Genomic DNA, 26,864 nt, shown 5'->3' with positions numbered 1-26,864 from the left:
ATGTATTTATATAGCCCTTCGTACATCAGCTGATATCTCAAAGTGCTGTACAGAAACCCAGCCTAAAACCCCAAACAGCAAGCAATGCAGGTGTAGAAGCACGGTGGCTAGGAAAAACTCCCTAGAAAGGCCAAAACCTAGGAAGAAACCTAGAGAGGAACCAGGCTATGTGGGGTGGCCAGTCCTCTTCTGGCTGTGCCGGGTGGAGATTATAACAGAACATGGCCAAGATGTTCAAATGTTCATAAATGACCAGCATGGTCGAATAATAATAAGGCAGAACAGTTGAAACTGGAGCAGCAGCACAGTCAGGTGGAAGTTGAAACTGGAGCAGCAGCATGGCCAGGTGGACTGGGGACTGCAAGGAGTCATCATGTCAAGTCTTGGGGCAGTCCTGGGGCAGTTGAAATGGTCCAGGTGGACTGGGGACTGGCTCAGTAGTCCTGGGGCATGGTCCTAGGGCTCAGAGAGAGAAAGAAAGAGAGAAGGAGAGAATTAGAGAATGCCCACTTAGATTCACACAGGACACCGAATAGGACAGGAGAAGTACTCCAAATATAACAAACTGACCCTAGCCCCCGACACATAAACTACTGCAGCATAAATACTGGAGGCTGAGACAGGAGGGGTCAGGAGACACTGTGGCCCCATCCGAGGACACCCCGGACAGGGCCAAACAGGAAGGATATAACCCCACCCACTTTGCCAAAGCACAGCCCCCACACCACTAAAGGGATATCTTCAACCACCAACTTACCATCCTGAGACAAGGCTGAGTATAGCCCACAAAGATCTCCGCCACGGCACAACCCAGGGGGGCGCCAACCCTTGGGTTGTGAGTCTTCAGTAAAGACTTAAAGGTTGAGACCAAGTTTGCATCTCTGACATGCGTAGGCAGACCGTTCCATAAAAATGGAGCTCTATAGGAGAAAGCCCTGCCTCCAGCTGTTTGCTTAGAAATTCTAGGGACAATTAGGAGGCCTGCGTCTTGTGACCGTAGCGTACGTGTAGGTATGTACGGCAGGACCAAATCAGAGAGATAGGTAGGAGCAAGCCCATGTAATGCTTTGTAGGTTAGCAGTAAAACCTTGAAATCAGCCCTTGCTTTGACAGGAAGCCAGTGTAGAGAGGCTAGCACTGGAGTAATATGATCAAATTTTTTGGTTCTAGTCAGGATTCTAGCAGCCGTATTTAGCACTAACTGAAGTTTATTTAGTGCTTTATCCGGGTAGCCGGAAAGTAGAGCATTGCAGTAGTCTAACCTAGAAGTGACAAAAGCACGGATTAATTTTTCTGCATAATTTTTGGACAGAAAGTTTCTGATTTTTGCAATGTTACATAGATGGAAAAAAGCTGTCCTTGAAATGGTCTTGATATGTTCTTCAAAAGAGAGATCAGGGTCCAGAGTAACGCCAAGGTCCTTCACAGTTTTATTTGAGACGACTGTACAACCATTAAGATTAATTGTCAGATTCAACAGAAGATCTCTTTGTTTCTTGGGACCTAGAACAAGCATCTCTGTTTTGTCCGAGTTTAATAGTAGAAAGTTTGCAGCCATCCACTTCCTTATGTCTGAAACACATGCTTCTAGCGAGGGCAATTTTGGGGCTTCACCATGTTTCATTAAAATGTACAGCTGTGTGTCATCCGCATAGCAGTGAAAGTTAACATTATGTTTTCGAATAACATCCCCAAGAGGTAAAATATATAGTGAAAACAATAGTGGCCCTAAAACGGAACCTTGAGGAACACCAAAATTTACAGTTGATTTGTCAGAGGACAAACCATTCACAGAGACAAACCTTTCCGACAGATAAGATCTAAACCAGGCCAGAACTTGTCCGTGTAGACCAATTTGGGTTTCCAATCTCTCCAAAAGAATGTGGTGATCGATGGTATCAAAAGCAGCACTAAGGTCTAGGAGCACGAGGACAGATGCAGAGCCTCGGTCCGATGCCATTAAAATGTCATTTACCACCTTCACAAGTGCCGTCTCAGTGCTATGATGGGGTCTAAAACCTGTTGTGAATTGCTCTCGAGTTCATGCCACAGCATCTCAAATCGGGTTGAGGTCAGGACTGGGCCACTCCAGAAGGCGTATTTTCTTCTGTTGAAGCCATTCTGTTGTTGATTTTCTTCTGTGTTTTGGGTCGTTGTCCTGTTGCGTCACCCAACTTCTGTTCAGCTTCAATTGGCGGACAGATAGCCTAACACTCTCCTGCAAAATGTCTTGATAAACTTGGGAATTCATTTTTCAGTCGATGATAGCAAGCTGTCCAGGCCCTGAAGCAGCAAAGCAGCCCCAAACCATGATGCTCCCTCCACCATTCTTTACAGTTGGTATGAGGTTTTGATGTTTGTGTGCTGTGCTTTTTTCTCCACACAGTGTTGTGTGTTCCTTCCAAACAACTCAACTGTAGTTTCATCTGTCCACAGAATATTTTGCCAGTAGTGCTGTGGAACATCCAGATGCACTTTTGCAAACTTCAGACGTGCAGCAATGTTTTTTTGATAGCAGTGGCTTCTTCCGTGGTGTCCTCCCATGAACACGATTCTTGTTTGATGTTTTACGTATCGTAGACTCGTCAACAGAAATGTTAGCATGTTCCAGAGATTTCTGTATGTCTTAAGCTGACACTAGGATTCTTCTTAACCTTATTGAGCATTCTGCACTGTGCTCTTGCAGTCATCTTTGCAGGACAGCCACTCCTAGGGAGAGTAGCAACAGTGCTGAACTTTCTCCATTTATAGACAATTTGTCTTACCGTGGACTGATGGACATCAAGGCTTTTAGAGATACTTTTGTAACCCTTTCTAGCTTTATGCAAGTCAACCATTCTTAATCTTAGGTCTTCTGCGGTCTCTTTTGTTCGAGGCATGATTCACATCAGGCAATGCTTCTTGTGAATAGCAAACTCAAATTTGTGTTTTTATAGGGCAAGTCAGCTTTAACCAACATCTCCAATCCTGTCTCATTGATTGGACTCCAGGTTAGCTGATACCTGACTCCAATTAGCTTTTGGAGAAGTCATTAGCTTTGGGGTTCACATATACTTTTTCTAACCTACACTGTTGAATGTTGAAATGATGTATTCAATATAGACAAGAAAAACACAACAATTTGTGTGTTATTAGTTTAAGCAGACTGTGTTTGTCTATTGTTGTGATTCAAATGTCACCATCTTCCCTATACAGTAGTGCACTACTATATATGGGTTAGGTTAGGCTAACCCTATGGGTTAGGTTAAATAGGGAGCAATTTGGGATTAAGCCCTTAGCTTTGTGTAGGTAGGCTGCACAATGGCGTGGATGCTAGATGGTGGTAGGAGTTATCGCAAAAGCAAATATGGTCATGTTCAAGGTTGAACGGACTTATTCAAAAACGGAATAACAGCAAGGAAAATATACACCTAAAGACTTACTAGATCAGTGTTAATGCCAAATAGAAGGATGAGCATATGTATGTCAAATTAAAAATAATACTGAAAAGCATCTAGGTTAGGGTGGCCAGACGTCCCCGTTTTTGGTGGCCTGTCCCCGGAAATGTCCCCGTTTTTAACTGTGCGTTAAAAGCAGCCTGCAAAGTGAAAAAATATTTTACGTGGCAAGAAAGACCGGGCAGCAAAGCCTACCGGTTGACGTCTCAATCACGTTGTGATTGTTTTGTCCAGCAGAGGGGGCTGCTAGCTATAGCAGCTTCATTGTCTCTTCTACTGACTACTTGCTCGCGCTAGTTTTCGAGAAAACTGCTGTGGAGAACTCAGCCAGAAGCTAGAACGTGTCAAGTTTAGCCACATCACCACAAACGTCAGTTCAATCCAGGTACAACTGTTTGAGATACTAGCGGATGATGTTATAATGTCACAATTTATTATATAGATAGATTATCTGCTTTATAAGGTTTTAAATAGGTTTTGCTAGCTAACATTAGCTATGTCAACTAAGTTAACGTTATCTAGCTACTTTCATGGTAGCTAGGTTAAAAAACGTTCACATGGAAACATGCAGTGGACGGGCTATTTTGAAAATATGATTATATTAAATGAATGCATAATTCTGAGAATATTTATTTGTAGATTACACATTTGAATGGTTTGGCATTAGAAGTAGTGTGTGAAAATATATTTCGAAATCTTCATGGATAACATTAGCATAATGTTTTCTGTTAGAGTGGAGAGGAGGAAGACTGGATAGGAAGAAGAGTGAAAGAGAGAGGAGGAAAGGTAAAAGATATGATTGCAGAGCCTGCCAATTTATTATTCCAAACAATGTTTTTGAGATAAAATACAAAAATGAGGCAAGCAATGGGAATCTGTTAACCAAAGTCTTTGATCTAATAGTGTACTATTTATTATTAAAAGGTTGGAGAGGAAGGAGAAGGGAAAAATGGAGTAAAAAGAGTGAAGCGAGGAGAGTGTGGAAGAGTGAGGTGGAAAGGTAAAGAGAAGGAAAGGAAGAAAGACGGGTGAAGAAAAGAGGAGGAGAAAGATTGGAGGAGAAGAAAAAGTTAAGAGAGTAAGAAGAGTGACACAAAGAGAGTGAAGAAGAGCAGATAGATGGCTCTTTCCAAGAAACGGAAATACCATTTTAATGACAACATGAGAGGATTTCCATTTATACGCTCAGGTCAAGATGATAGAATGGTTCACTGCACCCGTTGTAATTGCTCTTTTTCAATTGGCAGCGGGGGAAGAACGGCAGTGGTAGAACATCAGCAGACGAAAAAGCATAAAGCCTCTCTGATTGGCCGTGTTTGTATGCCCTCTGTCACCACATTCTTCAATAAGGTAGAGCCTTCCCAAGAAGAATATGATTTAACTGTGCAGGAGGGTGTCTTTGCATACCCACACTATGCGACACAATCATAGTTACAGATCTATGGACTGCACGGCACAAATTACACGGAAGCTTTATGAGCCAAAGTTTACATGTGCTAGGACACAATGTGAAGCCATACTGAGTAACGTGTTAGCACCATGGGCAACTACTTTGGTAACACAGGACCTAGACCAGGTTGAATTTGTGTCCCTGTCCATTGATGCGTCCAATCTTGGACATGTAAAGCTGCTGCCAATAGTAGTCAGATATTGTAAGATATGATGGCAGCACATCTGTGGAAACAAAACTGATGGATTTTGTTGAATTGAAAGGAGAAACAGCAGAGGAAATTGCAGCTGAGGTCCTGGTGGTCATCCAAAAATGTAACCTGGAAAACAAAGTCGTGGCATTCTCTGCCGACAACACAAATACCAAAATGCTCTACAGCGGGAGGTGATTGGCTTAGGCTGTCCTGCCCACACCAGTCAATCACCATATTCTTATCGGCAGACTCAGTAGCCTCGGTTTTTCGGATGACTGCCTTGCCTGGTTCACCAATTACTTTGCAGACAGAGTTCAGTGTGTCAAATCGGAGGGCATGCTGTCCGGTCCTCTGGCAGTCTCTATGGGGGTGCCACAGGGTTCAATTCTCGGGCCGACTCTTTTCTCTGTATATATCAATGATGTTGCTCTTGCTGCGGATTCCGTGATCCACCTCTACGCAGACGACACCATTCTATATACTTTCGGCCCGTCATTGGACACTGTGCTATCTAACCTCCAAACAAGCTTCAATGCCATACAACACTCCTTCCGTGGCCTCCAACTGCTCTTAAACGCTAGTAAAACCAAATGCATGCTTTTCAACCGATCGCTGCCTGCACCCGCATGCCCGACTAGCATCACCACCCTGGAGGGTTCCGACCTTGAATATGTGGACATCTATAAGTACCTAGGTGTCTGGCTAGACTGCAAACTCTCCTTCCAGACTCATATCAAACATCTCCAATCGAAAATCAAATCAAGAGTCGGCTTTCTATTCCGCAACAAAGCCTCCTTCACTCACGTCGCCAAGCTTACCCTAGTAAAACTGACTATCCTACCGATCCTCGACTTCGGCGATGTCATCTACAAAATGGCTTCCAACACTCTACTCAGCAAACTGGATGCAGTCTATCACAGTGCCATCCGTTTTGTCACTAAAGCACCTTATACCACCCACCACTGCGACCTGTATGCTCTAGTCGGCTGGCCCTCGTTACATATTCGTCACCAGACCCACTGGCTCCAGGTCATCTACAAGTCCATGCTAGGTAAAGCTCCGCCTTATCTCAGTTCACTGATCACGATGGCAACACCCATCCGTAGCACGCGCTCCAGCAGGTGTATCTCACTGATCATCCCTAAAGCCAACACCTCATTTGGCCGCCTTTCGTTCCAGTACTCTGCTGCCTGTGACTGGAACGAATTGCAAAAATCGCTGAAGTTGGAGACTTTTATCTCCCTCACCAACTTCAAACATCAGCTATCTGAGCAGCTAACCGATCGCTGCAGCTGTACATAGTCTATTGGTAAATAGCCCACCCATTTTCACCTACCTCATCCCCATACTGTTTTTATTTATTTACTTTTCTGCTCTTTTGCACACCAATATCTCTACCTGTACATGACCATCTGATCATTTATCACTCCAGTGTTAATCTGCAAAATTGTAATTATTCTCCTCCCATGCCTTTTGCACACATTGTATATAGACTCCCCCCTTTGTTTTCTACTGTGTTATTGACTTGTTAATTGTTTATTCCATGTGTAACTCTGTTGTCTGCTCACACTGCTATGCTTTATCTTGGCCAGGTCGCAGTTGCAAATGAGAACTTGTTCTCAACTAGCCTACCTGGTTAAATAAAGGTGAAATAAAAAATTTAAAAAATTCATAACACGGCCAGAACAGCTTTGGATATGATTCCCCTTGATGTTGAGTATCTGCTCACAAAGATATTTGGATATTTTCACCGTCAGAGTAGAAAGACTGAAGAGCTTTGGTGATTTTGTTGGCCAGGAGTACCATAACATTTTAGGACACAGCAATGTTCGCTGGCTGTCCATGCTCCCTGCTCTAGAAAGAGTGTGATCAAGATGCTTGAAGGCCAGGACCGCTGTGCTGTGGAGTCCGCTGCAATTCTGAGAAACATTGAGGCAAAATTGACTGCAAGACGTGATGACAACTTCATTCCAGTTTTGGTCAGAGGACTTCTGAGAGAGCTGGAGACATGTCTAAAGAGAGCTTTCTCAAAACATCCCAATCATTCTTCATTACGGCTGTGAACTACTTGCAAGCATGGGGAAAGCACACAGATAACCTAAAAGATTTACATTGTCTCATTTTAAAAAGGCAACCTCAGCGTGAAGAGATCCAGAAGGTAGCAGGCACACTGCAGGAAAAATGCCCCCATGTGACCATCAATGAGGATGCATTGTGTGATGAGGATACTGGCCTGCAAGAGTTCCTAAAAGGGGGAATCGCTTGAAGAATGGAAAACATCTGAGACACCTTTTAGTCAGAGATGGAGCACGGTGGTTACCCACTTCAAAGAGAACGACATCTCACACACTAACCTGGTTAGATTAGCGTCCGTTGTCATGTGCTTACCTGGAAGTAATGCACCAGTCGAGTGAGTGTTCTCCCAAATGAATGATCTATGGAGAGCAGCAAGAAATAGGTTCACTGTTCCTACCATCAAGGCCATGCTTATTGTGAAGACAAACTTCAACCTCCCCTGCCAGGAGTTCATGGAGTAGCTGGCCAAAGACAGCGCAATCCTGAAGAAAATACATTCTTCTGAGAAATATACAGATTAGGTTGGTATCAGTATAAAATGTAGGTACCGACCTCATCATCGTCTTATTTCTTTATTATGTTGTTAAGTATTTCACACATACTATTGTCTGTTTTTTCAATTTTGCTCATGTTCTATTCTGCTTTTATTCTACCCAGACTACAGGACCACTGAAAGGCTGTTCAGATCGGACAGTTCTGTCTTGTCTGTAGTGTTTCTGTAATATAGGTGTTTTCTCTATCACAATGTGCCTGTTAGACTAAATACATGAAACCGGAATTGTCCCCCTTTTTTATTTAATAGATAATACCATTGGATATTTTAATGATATATTGACCGCCGAGCTGGAAATGCCCCGGTTTTCATTTCAGAAATCTGGTCACCTTAATCTAGGTAGAAAGATTTCTTTATCCTGGAAATATACCCATCTTCCCCATCCTGTTGCATTGTGGATACAGGTAGCCTCTCTCTCAGCAACAAGTGGACCTGTGGACGAGCATGGGAAAAGAGTCGGCTGTCTTCTCACAGTGGGTGATTCAACAGAAAGGATTTTCATAAAAGCTCAGAGGCTCAGAAGAGCAAAGTTCAGAGCACACCACACGACTGAGCCCAGACAGGCAGAGAGCAAAAGAGCAAAAAGAAGTGAAGGAAAACAACCCGGAGAGAAAACGAAAATAAAATGTTCCTCATCTCTATTTCTGGCAGCCAATATGGAGTGACAGAAAAGTTCACGGATGCCTGCGCAATAATTGAAACAAGGCAAGACGATCTTATATTTCGCATGTCCATGACGTACTACTTGTTTTCTTTCTGTCCTTGATTGAGCTTGTGTGGCTTGATGGAGCCATTGGAACCAATGGCATAATTCCAAAAGTGCAAACCCTAACCTACTTGGCACTCCTGGCAATGCCCAATCAAGCTCTCAAAGTACTTCAGTGAAAACAAATGCTACTTAAACCCAGGTCTGGCTGGCATATCGACGGTAATTGTACAAAAGGACAGTACATGGAATATGTTGTTTTCAGTGTTTCTTGGGAGGATAAGGAAGCCATACTAGCATACCTAGTAAAATGCCAGTCATTGCCTGTGGCTACATGAGGTCATGTCCTATAATAACCAATAGAAACAATGGTCAGGTAGTCATCATGTCACAGACAAATGTGGTGTACCAAATGGCACCCTATTCCCTTTAAAGTCGACTACTTCTGTCCAGTTGAGGACAGCAGTAACAAGTGCACTGAGGGAGTGAGCGGTTTAATAAATAAAAGTAACAATCCAAAACAAGAAACCACAAACAACACACAGCAATGACACAAAAACAATAACGCCTGGGGAAGGAACCAAAGGGAGTGACATATATAGGGAAGGTAATCAGGGAAGTGATGGGTCCAGGTGAGTCTGATGACGCGCAGGTGCGCGTAACGATGGTGACAGGTGAGCGCCATAACGAGCAGCCTGGTGACCTAGAGGCCGGAGAGGGAGCACACGTGACAACAGCAGATGATAAGTCAGGGTTTTTAAGTTTTAGTAAGATAAGTGGACAACTGCTATTTTCAATCACTTATCTCAGGTTTTTCAAGGACAATCTGTATTTGTAATCTGAAAGAAATGTATTAACATTAAGAAATGTTACTCCTAGCAAATAACAGCAACACATGCCTTAAAGAAGCATTTACACTTTAAATCAGGAAATATAGATAAAAACAGACTCAATTATTTTCTCCTTTTCCATGTCAGTAAGTGAAGATAAAAATGGAGGGTGGTTGTTCTCTGACAAGGAGAAAAGACATGTCCTTGCTAGAGGACACTTGTTGCTAAAATGAATGGACAGCTCAACAAAACAAAAGCCTGTGGGTGGGAGAAAACTAGAGAGGTCGCAGAATGTGTTAGTAACACTACTGCTGGCCTGGTCAGCTAAGGCCATATGGATTCTGTTGTAGTATTAATTGGGAGGGGGGGGGAGGGGACTAGAGCGGTCACACAATGTGTTAGTAACACTACTGCTGGCCTGGTCAGCTAAGGCCATATGGATTCTGTCAGTCTGCGTTAAGTGGGTTGGTTCCCTGTTATTGATCTGTACGCCATGAAAATAAAGAGCTAGGGGATCTATTGACCACTGGGTAAAAGAGACACAGACACAGTCACAGCAACAAACACATGCGAGCGCACACACACACACATGAGAATGCATACAAATGTGCATGCACGCAGACACACACACACACACACTGCAGCTCAAAACTAAATGGAAAGGACAGTATAACCCCAAACCAGCTGAATGAACCACGAATTAACCATCATTCATCCCAATGACCATCCTAGTAAAAAGCAAATGAACTGGCATCTCGCTCAACACTCGAGCACACACATTGAAGAGCAGGGGAGGTAGAGACTCAAAAACAAGCAAGAATAAATACAACCTAAAAGCCTGCGGAGCTATCAAGAATGGATCAGGTATGCATTCATTCACAGGGAGAGCAGTGGGATGTATTTACTCATAAGTGTCACTCGCCGTAGGGTGGCAGGGAAGGAGCGATGAGTTCCACAGAAAGAGTAACTGTCTGATTAGGTAGGTGATGAGGTGGGTTGATTACGCCCAATTTGCCAATTTTTTTGCCCTCCCCATTTACGCAATCTGAAGCAACCGCCTGCTGTCAGCAATCATTAGTGATGGTGGTGACTCAGTTATCTGGACCGTATGACCCCTTGCAGGCAGGCACACACACCCCATACAGGGTTTTCACGACCTGGCGGTTCTGTTTCTTCTCCCTGCTAGACCTGGGTTCAAATAGTATGTGTTAACTTTCAAATAGAGCACTTCAGGTGCACTTGTTTGAGCTTGAGCCTTGTACAATGGAACAGTCCCAAACACCGCCCATCTCATGGCACTCCAACTATGATTCAACCAGTGTTTGCCCAGTGGGTTTCTTCTAATGGCCTCTATCGATGCCTCCGGAACTCTGATGGAAATGTTCGGAAATAGTGTTTTCCACGCAATCCTCTCTGAAAGGAAGAGATTTTGTTGTTATAGGGTTCACTGATTGCGAGGTAAAACACAACACCAACCTCATCACTCTAAGCTGGGTAAGTTAAAGGGTGTTTTCAAACCTCAAAATGAGTCTTCTGATAAGCACTTTCCAGGCCATCTGTTTTGTAGAGTTTAGAAAACTCTTAAGAGAGGAATGTTCAATGCAGTCCATTTTCATGTTTTTCTTTCCTTCTCACATAAGAGAACTAAGAGAATGGTTATTAAATTAAATTAGGAAAATAAATGGCCAACTCTCATTCCCTGAGGCCTTCAATAGCAAGTGACCAATTTTGTATTTTTGGTTTCAAAGGCTCATTTGTTCAAAGAAAAAAAAATGTACTGAGAAATGCTCTTTCAAAAACATCAATGCAACTAATGTGAAAGACTGTACAGTACTTACTGCTCGTTGAGTGACATTGTGACAGACATTTATGAACGTCACATGCTGATTACAGGTTCAAGAAAATAGACAAAAATAGTTTAAAAATACTGTATGTCAACCAAATGTACTGTTTAATGTGGGATCAATTCATTACCAAGACAAGTCCTGGTAAGGACATGAAATCCTTCAAAAGCCCAAAACAAATACAGCATATTTAATTCACCCTGGCTCAATCCAAAGAAGCTACAAATCCTTTGAATTCAGTCCTACAGGACACCTACTGATTTGAATATACAGTCTACTCAAATAACCAGAGAATATATATTTACACACCCAGAAGCTACAATAAATAAACTGTCTATCCTTTCTTTCTTTCATATTATTGTCAATATTACCATATTATGCCCTCAAGACCTCACAATAACCACTTGGAAGCAAATAGAAAACGAACATCAGTTGATTTAAACTAACACCGGGGGAGAAACCTTGTGTTATAAATACTGAATGTTAATGATCATTTAAATTTGGATAATGGATCTTGAATTATTCAGTAAGAGAGCTGAACGGTCTTGGGGCATGTCGTCCCCGACATAAGATTGATATTGCATGGTAATGTTGGTAAGTGACTAACAATAAGTTACACTAGAGGAAAACCAGAGGATGCTACTAACAATGAGAGAGAGAAATAGTGAGAGAAAAAGAGAGAGATACAGAAAGAGCATTGTAAAGTTTTGTGGTAGAAGTATCATGTTATGGGTATGCTTGTCACCGGCAAAGCGAGTTTCAGGATCAAAAGAAAAATGAAAGGAGTGACTTAAATCTGCCTAAAAATCGGAGACAAGGCTAGAATATTGCTGTCCGACAATGATTCCCAACCAAATATACTGAGCAATGTTGACAAAAAACAATGGATAGATGATGTCCTAAGAGTTGTGCCAAGCTGATAGAAAGGCAGCAGCATGTGAAGACTATGCCACGGATTGTATAGACTTTCGCTGGGCACATTATATAGGGAATAGGGTGCCATTTGGAATGCATGAACAGTCAGACTGGGAGGATTACTCCTGCCCTCCTATCTGCCCAGCTCGTGTATCACATATGTGTGTACCGTGGGGATTACCAAACAGTCTTATTGGATTTTTTAAAAGGCAAAAATTCAGGTCTCCCCAGGTAATCCATCTATCCACCACCCACACGTCAACATCAAAATGCATCCAACTGCTTTCAAATCCTGCTTCACTGCCAGACACTCTGAATCGATGATTCTTCGAGCGACTTCACTCTTTACCCAGATGGGATAATGGATTCTCAGGTGTCATTACAAGGCATTGGTCAAAAGCCTTATGTCATTTTCCCCCAGAGATAGAGCTTTTGTGTACGCCAACAGACTGGGACCAAATATGACCTGGACTACCAGGTCTGGTCTGCATGGTGGAGGGTTCAAGCATCAAAAGGAGATGCAAGCCTCCTCCGACTTCATAATGATGGGAATTATGGCTTTTATAGCTAGTCAATGCTTCCTGACACACTTCCAACCTAACCTGTGCTCATGTTAATAATAACATGTCCATCTCACCTGGCTGAGAAAGCGAGAAAGATCAATTAGGCTGCTGGTGACCCGAGATTAGTATTTAATTCACTGTATATACTGTTCACCTTTCTCATGGCCTCGTGATGGAATGCCCCTAAAAATACATCAGAAGAAATGATCTAACTTCAAAGCCTTTCAAACAAAGGCCCACAACAAAATGGTAGCCCAGCCACTTGGTTTGCTATGTAACTGAGGGATGATAAACGAAAATATGACAGAGTGGGCAAGTCAAAAGATTCAGGGACCCCATTGGAAGATCTTAAACTCTTGCGCCCATTATCTGTACTATATGTATTATATGTACCACTCCACTTCAATGGTAGAATGCAAACAGCCTCTGGTGTCTGCTGAGGTAAAAGTAGGCTTCCACTTTTAACAAAATATATTGGAGGATATTGCTTTTTCTCTGTTCTAATTATTGACAGCTGCTGCTAACCATTTAAAAATTAGAGGACATACTATGGAGAGAAAAAGTAATGGCGTCTTTTTGTAAGCACTAACTCCGCCATGGACAAAGCAAATGTCCAAAATGAATGGCGATTTTGGGCGTTATTTGGATAACGGCAAAGATCATTTAAGAATGTATGTACACGGAACAAAAATATAAATGCAACATGCAACAATTTCAAAGATTTTACTGAGTTACAGTTCATATAAGGAAATCAGTCAATTGAAACATTCATTAGGCCCTAATCTATAGATTTTACATGACTGGGAATACAGATATGCTTCTGTGTCACGTTCTGACCTTAGTTCTTTTGTTATGTCTTTGTTTTAGTATGGTCAGGGCGTGACTTGGGTGGGTTGTCTATGTTCGTTTTTCTATGATTTGCTATGTCTGTGTTTGGCCTGGTATGGTTCTCAATCAGAGGCAGCTGTCAATCATTGTCCCTGATTGAGAACCATATTTAGGGAGCCTGTTTTCTATTGTGTTTCGTGGGTGATTGTTTTCTGTTTTGTGTCTACACCAGACAGGACTGTTTCGTTTCGCTCATGCTTCGTTGTTATTTTGTTTAGTGTTCTTATGATGATAAATTATCAATATGGACACTTACCACGCTGCATTTTGGTCCTCCTCTTCTCCTTCATACGACGACCGTTACAATCTGTTGGTAACAGATACATTTTTAAAAAATAAGGTAGGGGCGTGGATCAGTCAGTATCTGGTGTGACCACCATTTTCCTCACGCAACGCATCTACTTTGCATAGAGGTGTTGACCACCTTCTCTCCAATGGCTGTGCGAAGTTGCTGGACATTGGCGGGAATTGGAACACGCTGTCGTACACATTGATCCAGAGCATCCCAAACATGCTCAATGGGTGACATGTCTGGTGAGTATGCAGGCCATGGAAGAACTGGGACATTTTCAGCTTTTAGGAATTGTGTACAGATCCTTGCAACATGGGGCTGTGTATTATCATGCTGATAATCATGCGGTCATGACGGTGGATGAATGGCACAACAATGGGCCTCTGGATCTCGTCACAGTATCTCTGTGCATTGAAATTGACATTGATAAAATGCAATTGTGTTTATTGTCCGTGGCTTATACCTGCCCATACCATAACCCCACCACCACGAGGAACTCTGTTCACAACGTTGACATCAGCAAACTGCTCGTCCACATGATGCCATACACATCGTCTGCCATCTGCCCCGGTACAGTTGAAACCAGGATTCATCTGTGAAGAGCACACATCTCCAGCATGCCAGTCGCCATTGAAGGTGAGCATTTGCCCACTGAAGTCGGTTATGGCAAAAAAACTGCAGACCGGTCAAGACCCTGGTGAATACGATGAGCATACAGATGAGCTTCCCAGTGATGGTTTCTGACAGTTTGTGCAGAAATTCTTAGGTTATGCAAACCCACAGTTTCATCAGCTGTCCGGGTGGCTGGTCTCAGACGATCCCACAGGTGAAGAAGCCAGATGTGGAGGACCTGAGCTGGCTTGGTTACACGTGTTCTGCGGTTGTGAAGCCAGTTGGACGTACTGCCAAATTCACTAAAACGACATTGGAGGCTGTTCACAGTAGAGAAATTAACATTTTATTGTCCCCAGCACAAGGTGCACCTGTGTAATGATCATGCTGTTTTATCAGTTTCTTCATATGCCAGACCTGTCGGGTGGCTGGATTATCTTGGCAAAGGAGAAATGTTCACTAACAGGGATATAATCTAACATTTGAGAAAAAAATACGCTTTTTGTGCATATGAACAATTTCTGGGATATTTTATTTCAGCTCATGAAACATGGGACCATCACTTTACATGTTGTGTTTATATTTTTGTTCATTATAATAAAATAAAACAAAGCACATGAAGCCTTCATAATTCATAAAGGTGATGTTAACTGACTGATATTACCTCAAAGAAGAAAATGTATAAGATCTCCTCAAAGAAGAAAATGTATAAGATCTCCTAAGCTTGTGTTAACCTCAGACCTTATTTTTGGCATTTATCCCAAATCCCTATTCTTTCCCCCTTAATTTTCACTATAGGATTGGCTGAATGACCCAGAGGTAAGTCATTTCTGAGTTTTAAGACTACAAGCTGGTGAACTCTATAGAGAAAGAGGTATTTGTTCAGCTAAAGGTTTATGATTGGGCTCTTTCTAGCCTGTATAAAACCACAGAGCAATGTCATGATATTGGTGTAGCCTACTCCTACTTTTTTTTATTCGATTGCAATTGATGTAATCCATTAAATACAACTGTTTTTTAACTGAAAATAATTCTGGTATGGTAATTTCATATCAAGATTGGGGGTAAAATATCCCTTGACTGTCCATATTTGAAATGTGTAACTAAATCATGTCAACCGTGATTGAGTTATACAGCCTTTACTTTATCAAATGAAAATGTAAGCTAACAAAGTTATTTCAAATGGCATATATTATTTTACCATTTAAGATGAAACGTTTGAATGAAATATAGGCCTATTATAATCCAATAAGTGTTGTTACATTTAGCATCCTTACAGTTTCTGATGCTCCTAATAGGTCGACATTTCTTCGGGGGCGGGAGTAGTGAACCTCGATGCAGCTGTATCATAATCATTTGACACGGTAACAACGAGAGATCAACTTTTTTTCCTGGCTTATTCTTGTGAGTTTTTGGTTGCAAGAAAGTTTGCTTTAACACACAGGTGTATGTAATCTCCCGTTTCGTAGCATTTTAAGAAACGCAGGGCCAGTGGTATTGCTTAGCACAGTTCTGCATACTGCCTGTTGGCTGCAATGCACCCCCCTGGTTTAGATGTTTCTGCTTGAATAAAAAGTAGTGTTGGAGCTTGATTGATAACTTCAGCACTGCTGAAGTAAATGTGCATAATATTAAGCTGCAATACTTTGTATAAACATGGGGTATGTGGATCGGGATGAAGTGCGAGGGGGGGGGGGTGCTGTGGGATTATTTAAGTTACTCTTTGAAGAGGTAGGGTTTCAGATGTTTTTGGAAGATGGGCAGGGACTCTGCTGTCCTAGCTTCAGGGGGAAGCTGGTTCCACTATTGGGGTGCCAGGACAGAGAAGAGCTTGGACTGGGCTGAGCGGGAACTGCCCTCCCGTAGGGGTGGAGGGGTCAAGAGACCAGAGGTGGCAGAATGGAGTGCTCGGGTTGGGGTGTTGGGTTTGAGCATAGACTGATGGTAGGAAGGTGCAGTTCCTCTTGTTGCTTCATAGGCAAGTACAATGGTCTTGTAGTGGATGTGAGTTTCGACTGGAAGCCAATGGAGAGTGCTGGGGAGTAGGGCGAAATGGGAGAACTTCGGAAGGTTGAACACCAGGCAGGCTGCAGTGTTCTGGATACGTTGCAGGTGTTTGATGGCACAAGCGGGGAGCCCAGACAACAGCAAGTCACAGTAGTCCAGACGGGAGATGAGAAGCACCTGGATTAGGACCGTGGAGTTGTCAATCGTGATGGAGAAGTGTTGGAGTGGACAGGCCTTCCCCGGGAGGAAGAGCAGCTTCACCTTGTCGAGGTTGAGGGCCAACATCCAAGCTGATATACAGTGCATTTGGAACGTTTTTAGGCCCCACATTTTGTTACATTACAGCCTTGTTCTAAAATGTGTGTAGATTGATGTCATTTCTTATTTAACCCAACACCCAATTATGACAAAGAGAAAAAAGGTTGAAACATTTTGTTGTTGAAATAACAGAAATGCCTTAGTTACATAAGAATTCAGACCCTTTGCTATGAGACTAGAAATTGAGCTCAGGTTTATCCTGTTTCCATTGATATTCCTTGACGTTTCTACAACTTGATTTTTTAAGAACAAATGTTTATTTTCAATGACTGCCTGAGAACAGTGGGTTAACTGCCTGTTCAGGGGCAGAACGACAGATTTGTACCTTTTCAGCTCTGGGGTTTGAACTTGCAACCTTCCGGTTACTAGTCCAACGCTCTAACCACTAGGCTACCTTGCCACCCCTGGTAAATTCAATTGATTGGACATTATTTGGAAAGGCACACACCTGTATACATAAGGTCCCACAGCTGACTGTGCATGTCAGAGCAAAAAACCAAGCCATGAGGTCGAAGGAATTGTCCGTAGAGCTCAGAGACAGGGTTGTGTCGAGTCACAGATCTGTGAAAGGGTACCAAAAAATGTCAGCAGCATTCAAAGTCCCCAAGAATACAGTGGCCTCCCTCCATCATTCTTAAAATGCAAGAAGTTTGGAACCACCAAGACTCTTCCTAGAGCTGAGTAATCGGGTGAGAAGGGCCTTGATCAGGGAGGTGACCAAGTAGATAGTAAATAGTTTCCTAGGGTTAGAGGCAGAAGCTTGACATTTGGAGTGATATAATGTGGCTTTAGCAGTGGATACAGAGGAAGAGGTAGAGAGGAGGGAGTGAAAGGTTGATAGGTCCTCTGGAAGATTTGTTTTTCCTCCATTTTCGCTCAACTGCCCGCAGCCTTGTTCTGTAAGCTCACAATTATTCACTCAGCCACGAAGCAGGAAGGAAGGGCCGAACAGCCTCTAGTAAAGATGAGGTCAAGCGTATTAACTGCCTTGTGATTGGGAGGGGACTAGGAAAGGGTGAGGTCAGAATAGGCAAGGAGGGTAAAGAAAGAGTAAGAAATAAATTAATTGAAGGCAGACGTCGGGAGGTTGAAGTCGCCAAGTACAAAGAGCTGTGAGCCATTGTTAGGAAATTAGTTTATCAAGGTGTCAAGCTCATTGATGATGTAAGATGACAAAATTGTCAATCTTGAGTGCACAAGTAAGTGACAGCATGGCATTCAAATGAGTAGATGGACAGATGAGCGAGGAAGAAAAGAAAAAACCTCCACTTACGAGAAATGAGTAGCCCTGTGCCACCACCAGAAGCTCTGACTATGAGAGAAAATGTAGTCAGATGAAGAGAGCAGCTGGAGTAGCACTATTCTCTGTGGGGATCCATGTCTCCGTCAGGGCCAAAAAGTCAAGGGACTGAAGGGCACAATAGGCTGAGATGAACTCCGCATTTTTGACAGCAGATCGGCAGAGACCAGGAATCCCACATGAGTTGTGCACACAGGGTACACTAAATTAGAAGGGTTGCAGCCAAGGGGTGGGGAGGATCTGAACAGCTTTCAGTGAGATGAGTGAACAGGTATAAAAAAACACACATCTGAAAATATCTAGGTAAGATACTCAAGTGAGAGAGTGGTGTGGGGCCTTCCTCTCTTTCCTACCTCAAACAACTCTGCACAACAGTCTTTGTTTCGGTGACGGTCTTAGTTTTGCAACGAGATCATCGGTTTCAGCTGCCGCTGAGAAAACAGGGGAGTCTAAAGAACTAATACTAATTGCTAATTGCCTTGCAAAGGTGAAGAGCATACCTCCTGGTCGGTACGAATTGCTTAGGAGAGGAGAAACCACTCCCCCTCTAATACATCCACTGATTACCAAAACAACAACAGTCACAAATTGCCCTGCCCCTTAATCCTGGTTGATGTGTCAACAATAATCTGCACGTTAACCACCAAGTACGCTGCTGGGAACACAGGCAGCACTTAAAGCAGAAAGACATTTTTAAAAAGACCAGTACCAGACAACAAAATATAAAGACAATAATTATACTTATCAATCCTGGAGATATCAGGAGTCCTCTAGCTAGAGAATGACCCAGAATAGAGGAATAGAGGAAACCTTTAGACCGCGCCAGTTCAATTCAAGATATGTTTCATGCCAAAGAACATCCACAGTCCCTATTGATCAGCACCATGATCAGCACTTGATCAGCACCATGGGTACACAATTTTCCATTATTCAGGCATTCGTCTAACTGTACCTTTGGCTTGTAAAGATAATACAGTCTGTACGCATCAAATGGATCCAGATTATGACAATACAGTGCTCTCTACTCCTCAAGCAAATTTTGATTTCATTTTTGGAAAACAGGATAATAAGAAACTTAGAGGAAAACAGCTAGGCTCAGTGTGGCCTAACAGAGCAGAACAGTACCCGAGGCCACTAACGCCCTACTCAGACTGTCTCTGTGCACCTAACCTTATCTGAACCCCATTCACCTGGGCCCATATTTATAAAGTGCTTCAGAGTAGGAGTGCTGATCTTATACTTTTTAAATAAACAAAATATATTTTATACTTTTTAACCTTTTCACACGTACCAAGAAACAGTTGTGATCATTCTACAGTGGTCCCTGTAGCGTACGCTCAAACCAGTGTGATTAGAATGCTTAGTTAGAAGTGGTCTGTAGATTTGGTCAGTAGTTGTGTGGTTATGGTCAGTAGTTGTGTGGTTCAATAGTTGTGTGGTGTGTAGTTTTGGTCAGTAGTTGTGGTGTTCTGTAGTTGTGGTCAGCAGTTGATGTTGTGGTCCATAGTTGTTGTCAGAGGTGGTGTGTTGTGTTCAGTAGTTATGGTCAGTGGTTGTGGTCAGTCGTTTTGTGGTTGTGGTTATTATTTGTTTGGTTCAGTAGTTGTGTGTTTCGATTGATGCAACAGTCAGCATTTGAGCTGGCCACACTGTTTTTTCACAGAAAAGTTTTGCACAAACACAGTCCTTACAAAGTTATGTCCTGAATGTGACCCGTTTATTTTTGGATGTCATGTTCAGACATTCAGAGAAGTACAATCCTCCAAACCGCAAAATGTAGGCTACATTTGTCCTAGCGCTAACTGAGAAAAGATTAACACAACATTAACACAAGCAGTCATATTTAGATAACTCTCGGCTGACAGAAACCACAATATGAATTAGGCAATAGCAATGACTATTTATAATTCATCACATCATGGGTGAGCTCACCATTGATCGAAATAATTGAGTAAAACACTTTCTAGTTATCTAAAGTTATCCGACGATGGGTAGTTTGTGCACGCCGCCATGTTTGTTTTTTACTTGAAAGATGAGAGAACCAATTCCTTAACTCAATTTAACATCTTTGGTCTGACAGACGTTTACGTGACACCCACTTTCCCAACAAGTTCGACAAAAAGTTAGAGCATATGAAATCGTACACTACTTCTCTACTATTCAAATCGGAACAAAAATATCTGCTAACAATCAAAAGTTACAGCAGTTTGTCGGAGTTTAAAGTGATGTAAAGTAGCTAGCTAACGTCAGCTAACAGCTCTCTCATGTCTCTTCACTGAGGTCCCAAACAGAACCGTTGCTATTAATAATCACACACACAGAGGAGCCCATGGGACAGCGAAGGCAAAAACCATGAGGAGGGTGATTGAATTTAGAACAATAGTGTAATGATGATGAAGAATTGTGAACACCAAGAAAGAAGCTACAAGGAGGCAGCCAAGCCAAGAGCGTGTCGTCTTCCTTCTCAGTATCATACACCATGCTCTAAATAACTCAACTGGCTAGTTTTCCTGTCTGTAAGTAGAAGAGTGCTACCCTGATTGGATAGATGGAAGCCGTCTCCGTTCACTCGCTTCATATTTCACCTAATCACTTCTGAGCGCATGTTTCGGTCTAATCATATAAATTACTGCGGCCTCCTGTCAGCCTGCTACTATGATAAATCAATAGGCGAGGACGTTTGCTAGCAGCTATCAATGTGAATTATATCTAACAAGCGAAGTGAGAGTAGGGAAAGAAGAAGAAACGCTGATCTGCATCCTGACTGAGTGACAGCAAACTTGTCTGCCAGCTTGCCCTCCAAGTTTGGAGGACAAGACACACAGACACAGTCACACACATCCGCATGCTGTTCCTAATCTGCAGCTGTTTTGTCCTATAAACCTGCAGATAGATATTTTTCCAACATATATTTAGGCATAATAAAACACTTTTCCGTTCACGAATATCAACTGTCAATTTATGAATAAGAGTATAGCCAGGTTGCCACAGCCTACGTATCAGATTCTAGGGTAACGGGGAAAACTTTTTCCCGTTGTTTTTTATTGCGTGTGAAAACTTCTTTCAATTTTTACACGGGTCAACATAGGCATTTTAAATGAAGGAGAGTTGTGTAGTCTATTCGATTCAGTCAGTCAGCATCAGTCATGTGTATTTTCCTGCAGCTTTCTGAAACAGCACAGGAACGTGTGTGTCTACACTTTGTGTAGCCAATAGTGATGATGCTAATGATAAACTACTTCTGGTGGAAATGAAAAACATTCTCAATTAAATGTTAACTACGAAGTGGCCTATGCATACTGTACCTGGTAGAATGATATCAATCCAAAGGCCATTTGTTTTGCAAACTCTTGCAAAACACACCCAAAATCTAAATGTATATTTTTTCCAGACCTCAAAAGCAGCCCTTGATGTGGTTTACGCATTGTTATGGACTTAGAACATCCAATGGTGCTGTTTTTCTGTTTTTCTTTACAAAGTGTGGTTTTGAGAACAAAAACTTTTTTTTAAATGGGGAGGGAAAGGAAACATGAAAAAACGAATTGGAGGAAACGGAATATGGGAAGAAACAAGACGAATCAGGCAAAAAATAAAATAGATTTTATAGGGCCCTATGTATACTATGCTCAGTTAACATGTGTGTCCCCCTTGGGTTTAAAGGTGCTCAGAGGGAAGGGGTTCCCCTTTTCCAGCCAGTGGGTCTCTCTTCCCACTGATCTCCCTCCAGTCCAGAGAGGACTCTCATCCAAATACATAGTGATTTTGGGGGGGTTTATTTGTATAAAACTTAAGCAATGCCTCATTGTCTTCTGTGTTCTATTATTACAGTTTGCATATAGTGTCGTGTTCTAGTAGCAGTGTATACAAGTGTAGTAGTCCTAGTATAGATATTTCTGATTAAATGTGTGATCTAACTGCCGAAACAGTCCAAAGTAATACGATTGATATATAGTAGTATATCAAAGTAATCAGACCAATTATTTTTCTACATTTAACTTTGACTATATGTGCAGTAACTGCTTTGCTTTAAATAGTCAAGTAAAACTTCTTCCACTACCACAAAAATACTTTTAAAGAGCTAAATCAAGCCCAACTACTTTACTTCATGTAAAGTTACCATCTAGTTCATGGTGATCTTACAGGCAAAACTTATACTAGATCAGCACTCCAACTCCGAGATGCTTTATGAATATGGGCCTGGGGGTGGAGGTGACCTTCTCACGGTTGAAAGTCTATGGTTTATCCAGAGGTATTGTTCTGATACATAGAAAGGTCTCTTCACATACAATAGCCTCGCCTGGTCCGTTTGTGTTTTAGCCAACTTCACACTCCATCTCTCTTGTCTCTGTGGTCTGTAGAGTGTGGACACTCTAGTGCCTCCAGTCCAATCCTTATCACTCATATTAATTCCCAGTGGAGGTGCATCTCCCATATTTCCTGTCGGCCTAATGCCATTTGCCCAGCAGGGCTCTCAGTTTAAAGGGACAATCTGGAATTAGTACAAACATGTTTTAACTCAAATGGATGGCCAGTTCTTGCATCCATATCTTCATCTATGAATTTGAGAGTGGTTACATTTATCCAGCCCCATACCGTAGCTGTTTAGCAAAAAAGTGGTAGGGTGACAGCTTTGTTGTTGTTTGAATCCCAGATTGCCCCTTTAAGGAGCCTCTTAGTCTTACTGCCAGGATGGACAGGGCCTTACCCACCCACTGTGGTCGATACTGAATCCCATTGACACAAATTTCTAAGAGACAAAATGGGTCAAAATCCCAAACAAAATGTAATCTGTTTATTGGAGTGTGCACCAAAAATCTGGGACAGTTTCCAATGAATTTTTCCGGTTTCTGTTTAACACCACTTTCTTAGGAAGCACATTTTATTCTCAAAAACAGAAAACAACACTGACAAGTCAACTGTTCTCACTGTCTGAGTTTTCCTGTGACTCACAGAGTAGACAGTCCGGAGAGTATATCCAAGTGTTGACTTTTGACATCAGTACGAGATGGAGGGCCAAGCTCACAGTGCCTCAGGAGTCCATTAGCATTCAAAGCTAGCGCTGCATGTCAAAAAGCAACTACGTCAAAAAAACAAGGTCGATGGAGGAACGGCGACCACGAGTCAGAAAAAACTAACGTCTCAAATTCGTTTTTCATAGACTTAAAGGTCTGTGCTGTGTTGCAGCGATCAGGTTGTGTTGCTAGGTTTTCGTCTGCGGAGATTGACCAATGTGATGGATTAGGTGACCCAGACTGTAACGTAATAGTTATTGTGAATGAAGAAACACATAAAGATACAGTAAATCCTCCATTATCTTGTTATAAACACACTCTGAGTTTGTCCCCCTAGTACAGTATGTGTGTAGTATGTGTGTTGTGATGTATTGTATGTCGCCCTAGTACACTAACCCTTTGCCAACTCACTAGAGTGATTTTTTTTGGAACTTTGAAGATACAGTCAAAAACTCATTACACAACAATTAATCTCTCTGTCTGTGAAAATCCTTGTGGATGGCATATATAGCATTGCTACTGCCTTAAAGTTCCTGAGACCTGAATTGCTGTCACCCCAGAACCAGAGATGCCTTTTCTGGGTCAGTGGTACTGACAGAGCATCGTTAAATACATTGTGTTTGTTGTGTCGTGGGTTATTATCCTGGGTCTGTTCTGGATTTACCTTCCTCTTGGCCCGGAGCTGGCCGTGGTAGTTGTCAGATGAATCCCCCGGGATCTCTCCCCCCCACAGTGTCACCCCGACGATGGTGTAGGTGATGCCCATTACCATTAGGGGCAGTAGGTAGACCAGTAGCATCACAAGGATATGAAACCTGGGCACGACAGGGAGGAGAAGAAAACCAGAATGTAAACAAAGATGATTGATTAGAAACAACAACGATGGCTCTGGCCCATTTTTAAAGAGGATATGTGGGCAGAGAAGTAAGGGATGAGAGGAGGGAGGAAAATATGGGTAAGGTAAACTAGACATGATAAAAAGAGCAGTTCAAATCTGAGAGAGAGAGAGAGAGAGAGAGAAGACCAGTGTGTACTTCCAGAGAGGAGAAAAGCAGAAGGTGAGAGAGAGAGAGAAGCCAACTGTAGGTGCTAATAGGATGACGCGTTTATACTGTAACACAGCAAAAGGGATGAGGTGAGATAACACATTGACATGTAGAGAGAAGATTAAAAAGAAGGGCTATGCTAAGCTAACCTAGAGAGGGCAAGCTAATCATCTCTATCTCAACTGGTACAGTCACGTCTTTCCATTGTCACAGCCAATGTGTGATGAGCGCTCCGGCACAATATGGCTGTCATAATGCACCATAATGCTGCCATCATGCAACCCTGAAGAAGGCCACGAGGTGAAATAACAATAAATACGCTTTTCTATCAACTTCCACTGTCCTGCAAGAGTTGCTGAATATCCTCCTCACTTCAGTTTGATCCTCAATTCATGAACCTTGGTTTGAGAGCGAGGTAGCAGCAGTGTTCCCATAATGCATAAGCTACCATAATGTGTAACCATGTAAAACTGAGTGAAATGAAGACACTTCTGATGATGAAAGAGGGTGTTAAACGCGTCTCATATGAAGTAGTCGTATAGACGTCTAGAATGAGGTGGCCTGGTACGATGTACCGCGGCCAGTATGAGTTCAAATCTGACCTACTGTGTTTTCAGCACTCTCTCTCCTACCTTTCACCTCTATCTCTCTCTATCCAATAAACAAAGAAACTTTAAAGATACAGTTGAAGTCGGAGGTTTACATACACTTAGGTTGGAGTCATTAAAACTCAATTACACCAGCTCTGTCAGGAGGAATGGGACAAAATGCAGCCAACTTATTGTGGGAAGCTTGTGGAAGGCTCCCCGAAACGTTTGACCCCAGTTAAACAATTTAGAGGCAATGCTACTAAATACTAATTGAGTGTATGTAAACTTCTGACCCACTGGGAATGTGATGAAAGAAATAAATGCTGAAATAAATCATTCTCTCCACTATTATTCTGACATTTCACATTCTTAAAATAAAGTGGTGATCCTAACTGACCTAAAACAGGGTATTCTTACTTGGATTAAATGTCAGGAATTGTGAAAAACTGAGTTTAAATGTATTTGGCTAAGGTGTATCTAACCTTCTGACCTCAACTGTATATACTGTATATTTTTTATAAGGCTTGAAGGAGGCTAGTCTACAAAGGAGGCTACTGGGCTAAAGGTGCCGTTACTCACATGAAGGGGTCGTCCTCCTTGCGGGGCCAGGCCACATAGCAGATGGTCCGGCGGGGCAGGATGCGGATGGTGGAGTAGAAGCAGAGGGGGAAGGCCAGCACCACAGCCAGCGCCCAGATACACATGATCACCACCTTGGTGGCTGTGGCCGACAGCCGTGGCTTCAGAGGGTGGATGATGGCCATGTACCTGCAGGGGTCAAGATGTCGAAATGGGGTTGAAGGGCAAACATAAGGAAAGGGGAAGGGGGATACCTAGTCAGTTGTACAACTGAGTGCATTCAACTGAAATGGGTCTTCGCATTTTACCCAACCCCTCTGAATCAGAGGAAGTCCTCTCATTAATTGAATTTAATCTATTGAAGATAGTGGGATATTGGTCATGTTGCACTTCCTAAGGCTTCCACTAGATGTCAACCGTCTTTAGAAACTTATTTGAGGCATCTACTGTAAAGGAGGGGCTCATAAGGGCTGTTTGAGTCAGTGGTCTGGCAGAGTGCCACAGGCTCGTGACGCGCGGTCATGAGAGAGTTAGCTCTCGTTCCATTGCTTTTCTACAGACAAAGGAATTCTCCGGTTGGAACAATATTGAAGATTTATGTTAGCATCCTAAAGATTGATTCTATACATCGTTTGACATGTTTCTACGGACTGTAACGGAACTTTTTGACATTTTGTCTGGTCCTAGTGAACGCGGTTCGTGAGTTTCAATTTGTTTAGCAAACGCGCTAACAAAAGGATCTATTTGGACAGAAATGATGGACATTATCGAACAAATCAAACATTTATTGTGGAATTGGGATTCCTGGGAATGCATTCTGATGAAGATCATCAAAGGTAAGTGAATATTTATAATGCTATTTCTGACTAATGTTGACTACCCAACATGGCGGATATTTCTCTGACTGGTTTGGGCTCTGAGCGCCGTACTCAGATTATTGCATGGTATGCTTTTTCCGTAAAGTTAAAAAAAAAATCTGACACAGTGGTTACATTAAGGAGAAGTTTATCTAAAGTTCCATGAACAAAACATACATCTATTGTGTAACATGAAGTCCTATGAGTGTCATCTGATGAAGATCATCAAAGGTTAGTGATTAATTTGATCTATATTTCTGCTTATTGTGACACCACTCTTTGGCTGGAAAAATGACTGTGTTTTTCTGTGACTTGGTGGTGACCTAACATAATCGTTTGTGGTGCTTTCGCTGTAAAGCCTTTTTGAAATTGGACACTGTGGCTGAATTAACGACAATTTTAACTTTAAAATGGTGTAAAATACTTGTATGCTTGAGGAATTTTAATTATGAGATTTTTGTTGTTTTGAATTTGGCGCCCTGCACTTTCACTGGCTGTTGGCAGTGTGAGACGCTACCGTCCCAGGTATCCCAGAGAGGTTAATTTAGTTTTAGTAGTGGCAAATAACTTAAATGAATGGGTGAAGATTATATAACATGTTTGACATGCAATTTGAATGATTTAATTCAATTCCTGTACTGAATTGAGAAGGAATTGACTGCAACCTTGCTCCTGTCTTGGTCTCCTGTGTTTCCAAAACACAAAGATGTTCCACTTGAGGTCTGGCGGTCTCTATTGTAACATGGATTCATTCACATCAAACCAGAGGCTTTAGAACAAAGCCACGGACAAAGCT

The 26,864-nt window shown here is 42.3% G+C and overlaps 1 protein-coding gene across 1 annotated transcript in view; it reads right to left on the bottom strand.

Annotated features, from left to right (window-relative positions):
• Positions 1 to 26,864, bottom strand: part of LOC112231707 (neuromedin-K receptor) — a 41,265-nt gene that overhangs the window by 9,144 nt on the left and 5,257 nt on the right. Inside the window, exons 2-3 of the mRNA XM_042311988.1 lie at positions 25,212 to 25,400; positions 23,661 to 23,811 (exon numbers count right to left, since the gene is read on the bottom strand). Coding sequence (XP_042167922.1) covers positions 23,661 to 23,811; positions 25,212 to 25,400 — 340 coding nt within the window. The remainder of the gene's footprint in view (positions 1 to 23,660; positions 23,812 to 25,211; positions 25,401 to 26,864) is intronic.

Source organism: Oncorhynchus tshawytscha, linkage group LG34 (genome assembly GCF_018296145.1).
Source record: "Oncorhynchus tshawytscha isolate Ot180627B linkage group LG34, Otsh_v2.0, whole genome shotgun sequence".
In the NCBI taxonomy this organism is placed as follows: domain Eukaryota; kingdom Metazoa; phylum Chordata; class Actinopteri; order Salmoniformes; family Salmonidae; genus Oncorhynchus; species Oncorhynchus tshawytscha.
This window is presented reverse-complemented; position numbering and strand designations above follow the sequence as displayed.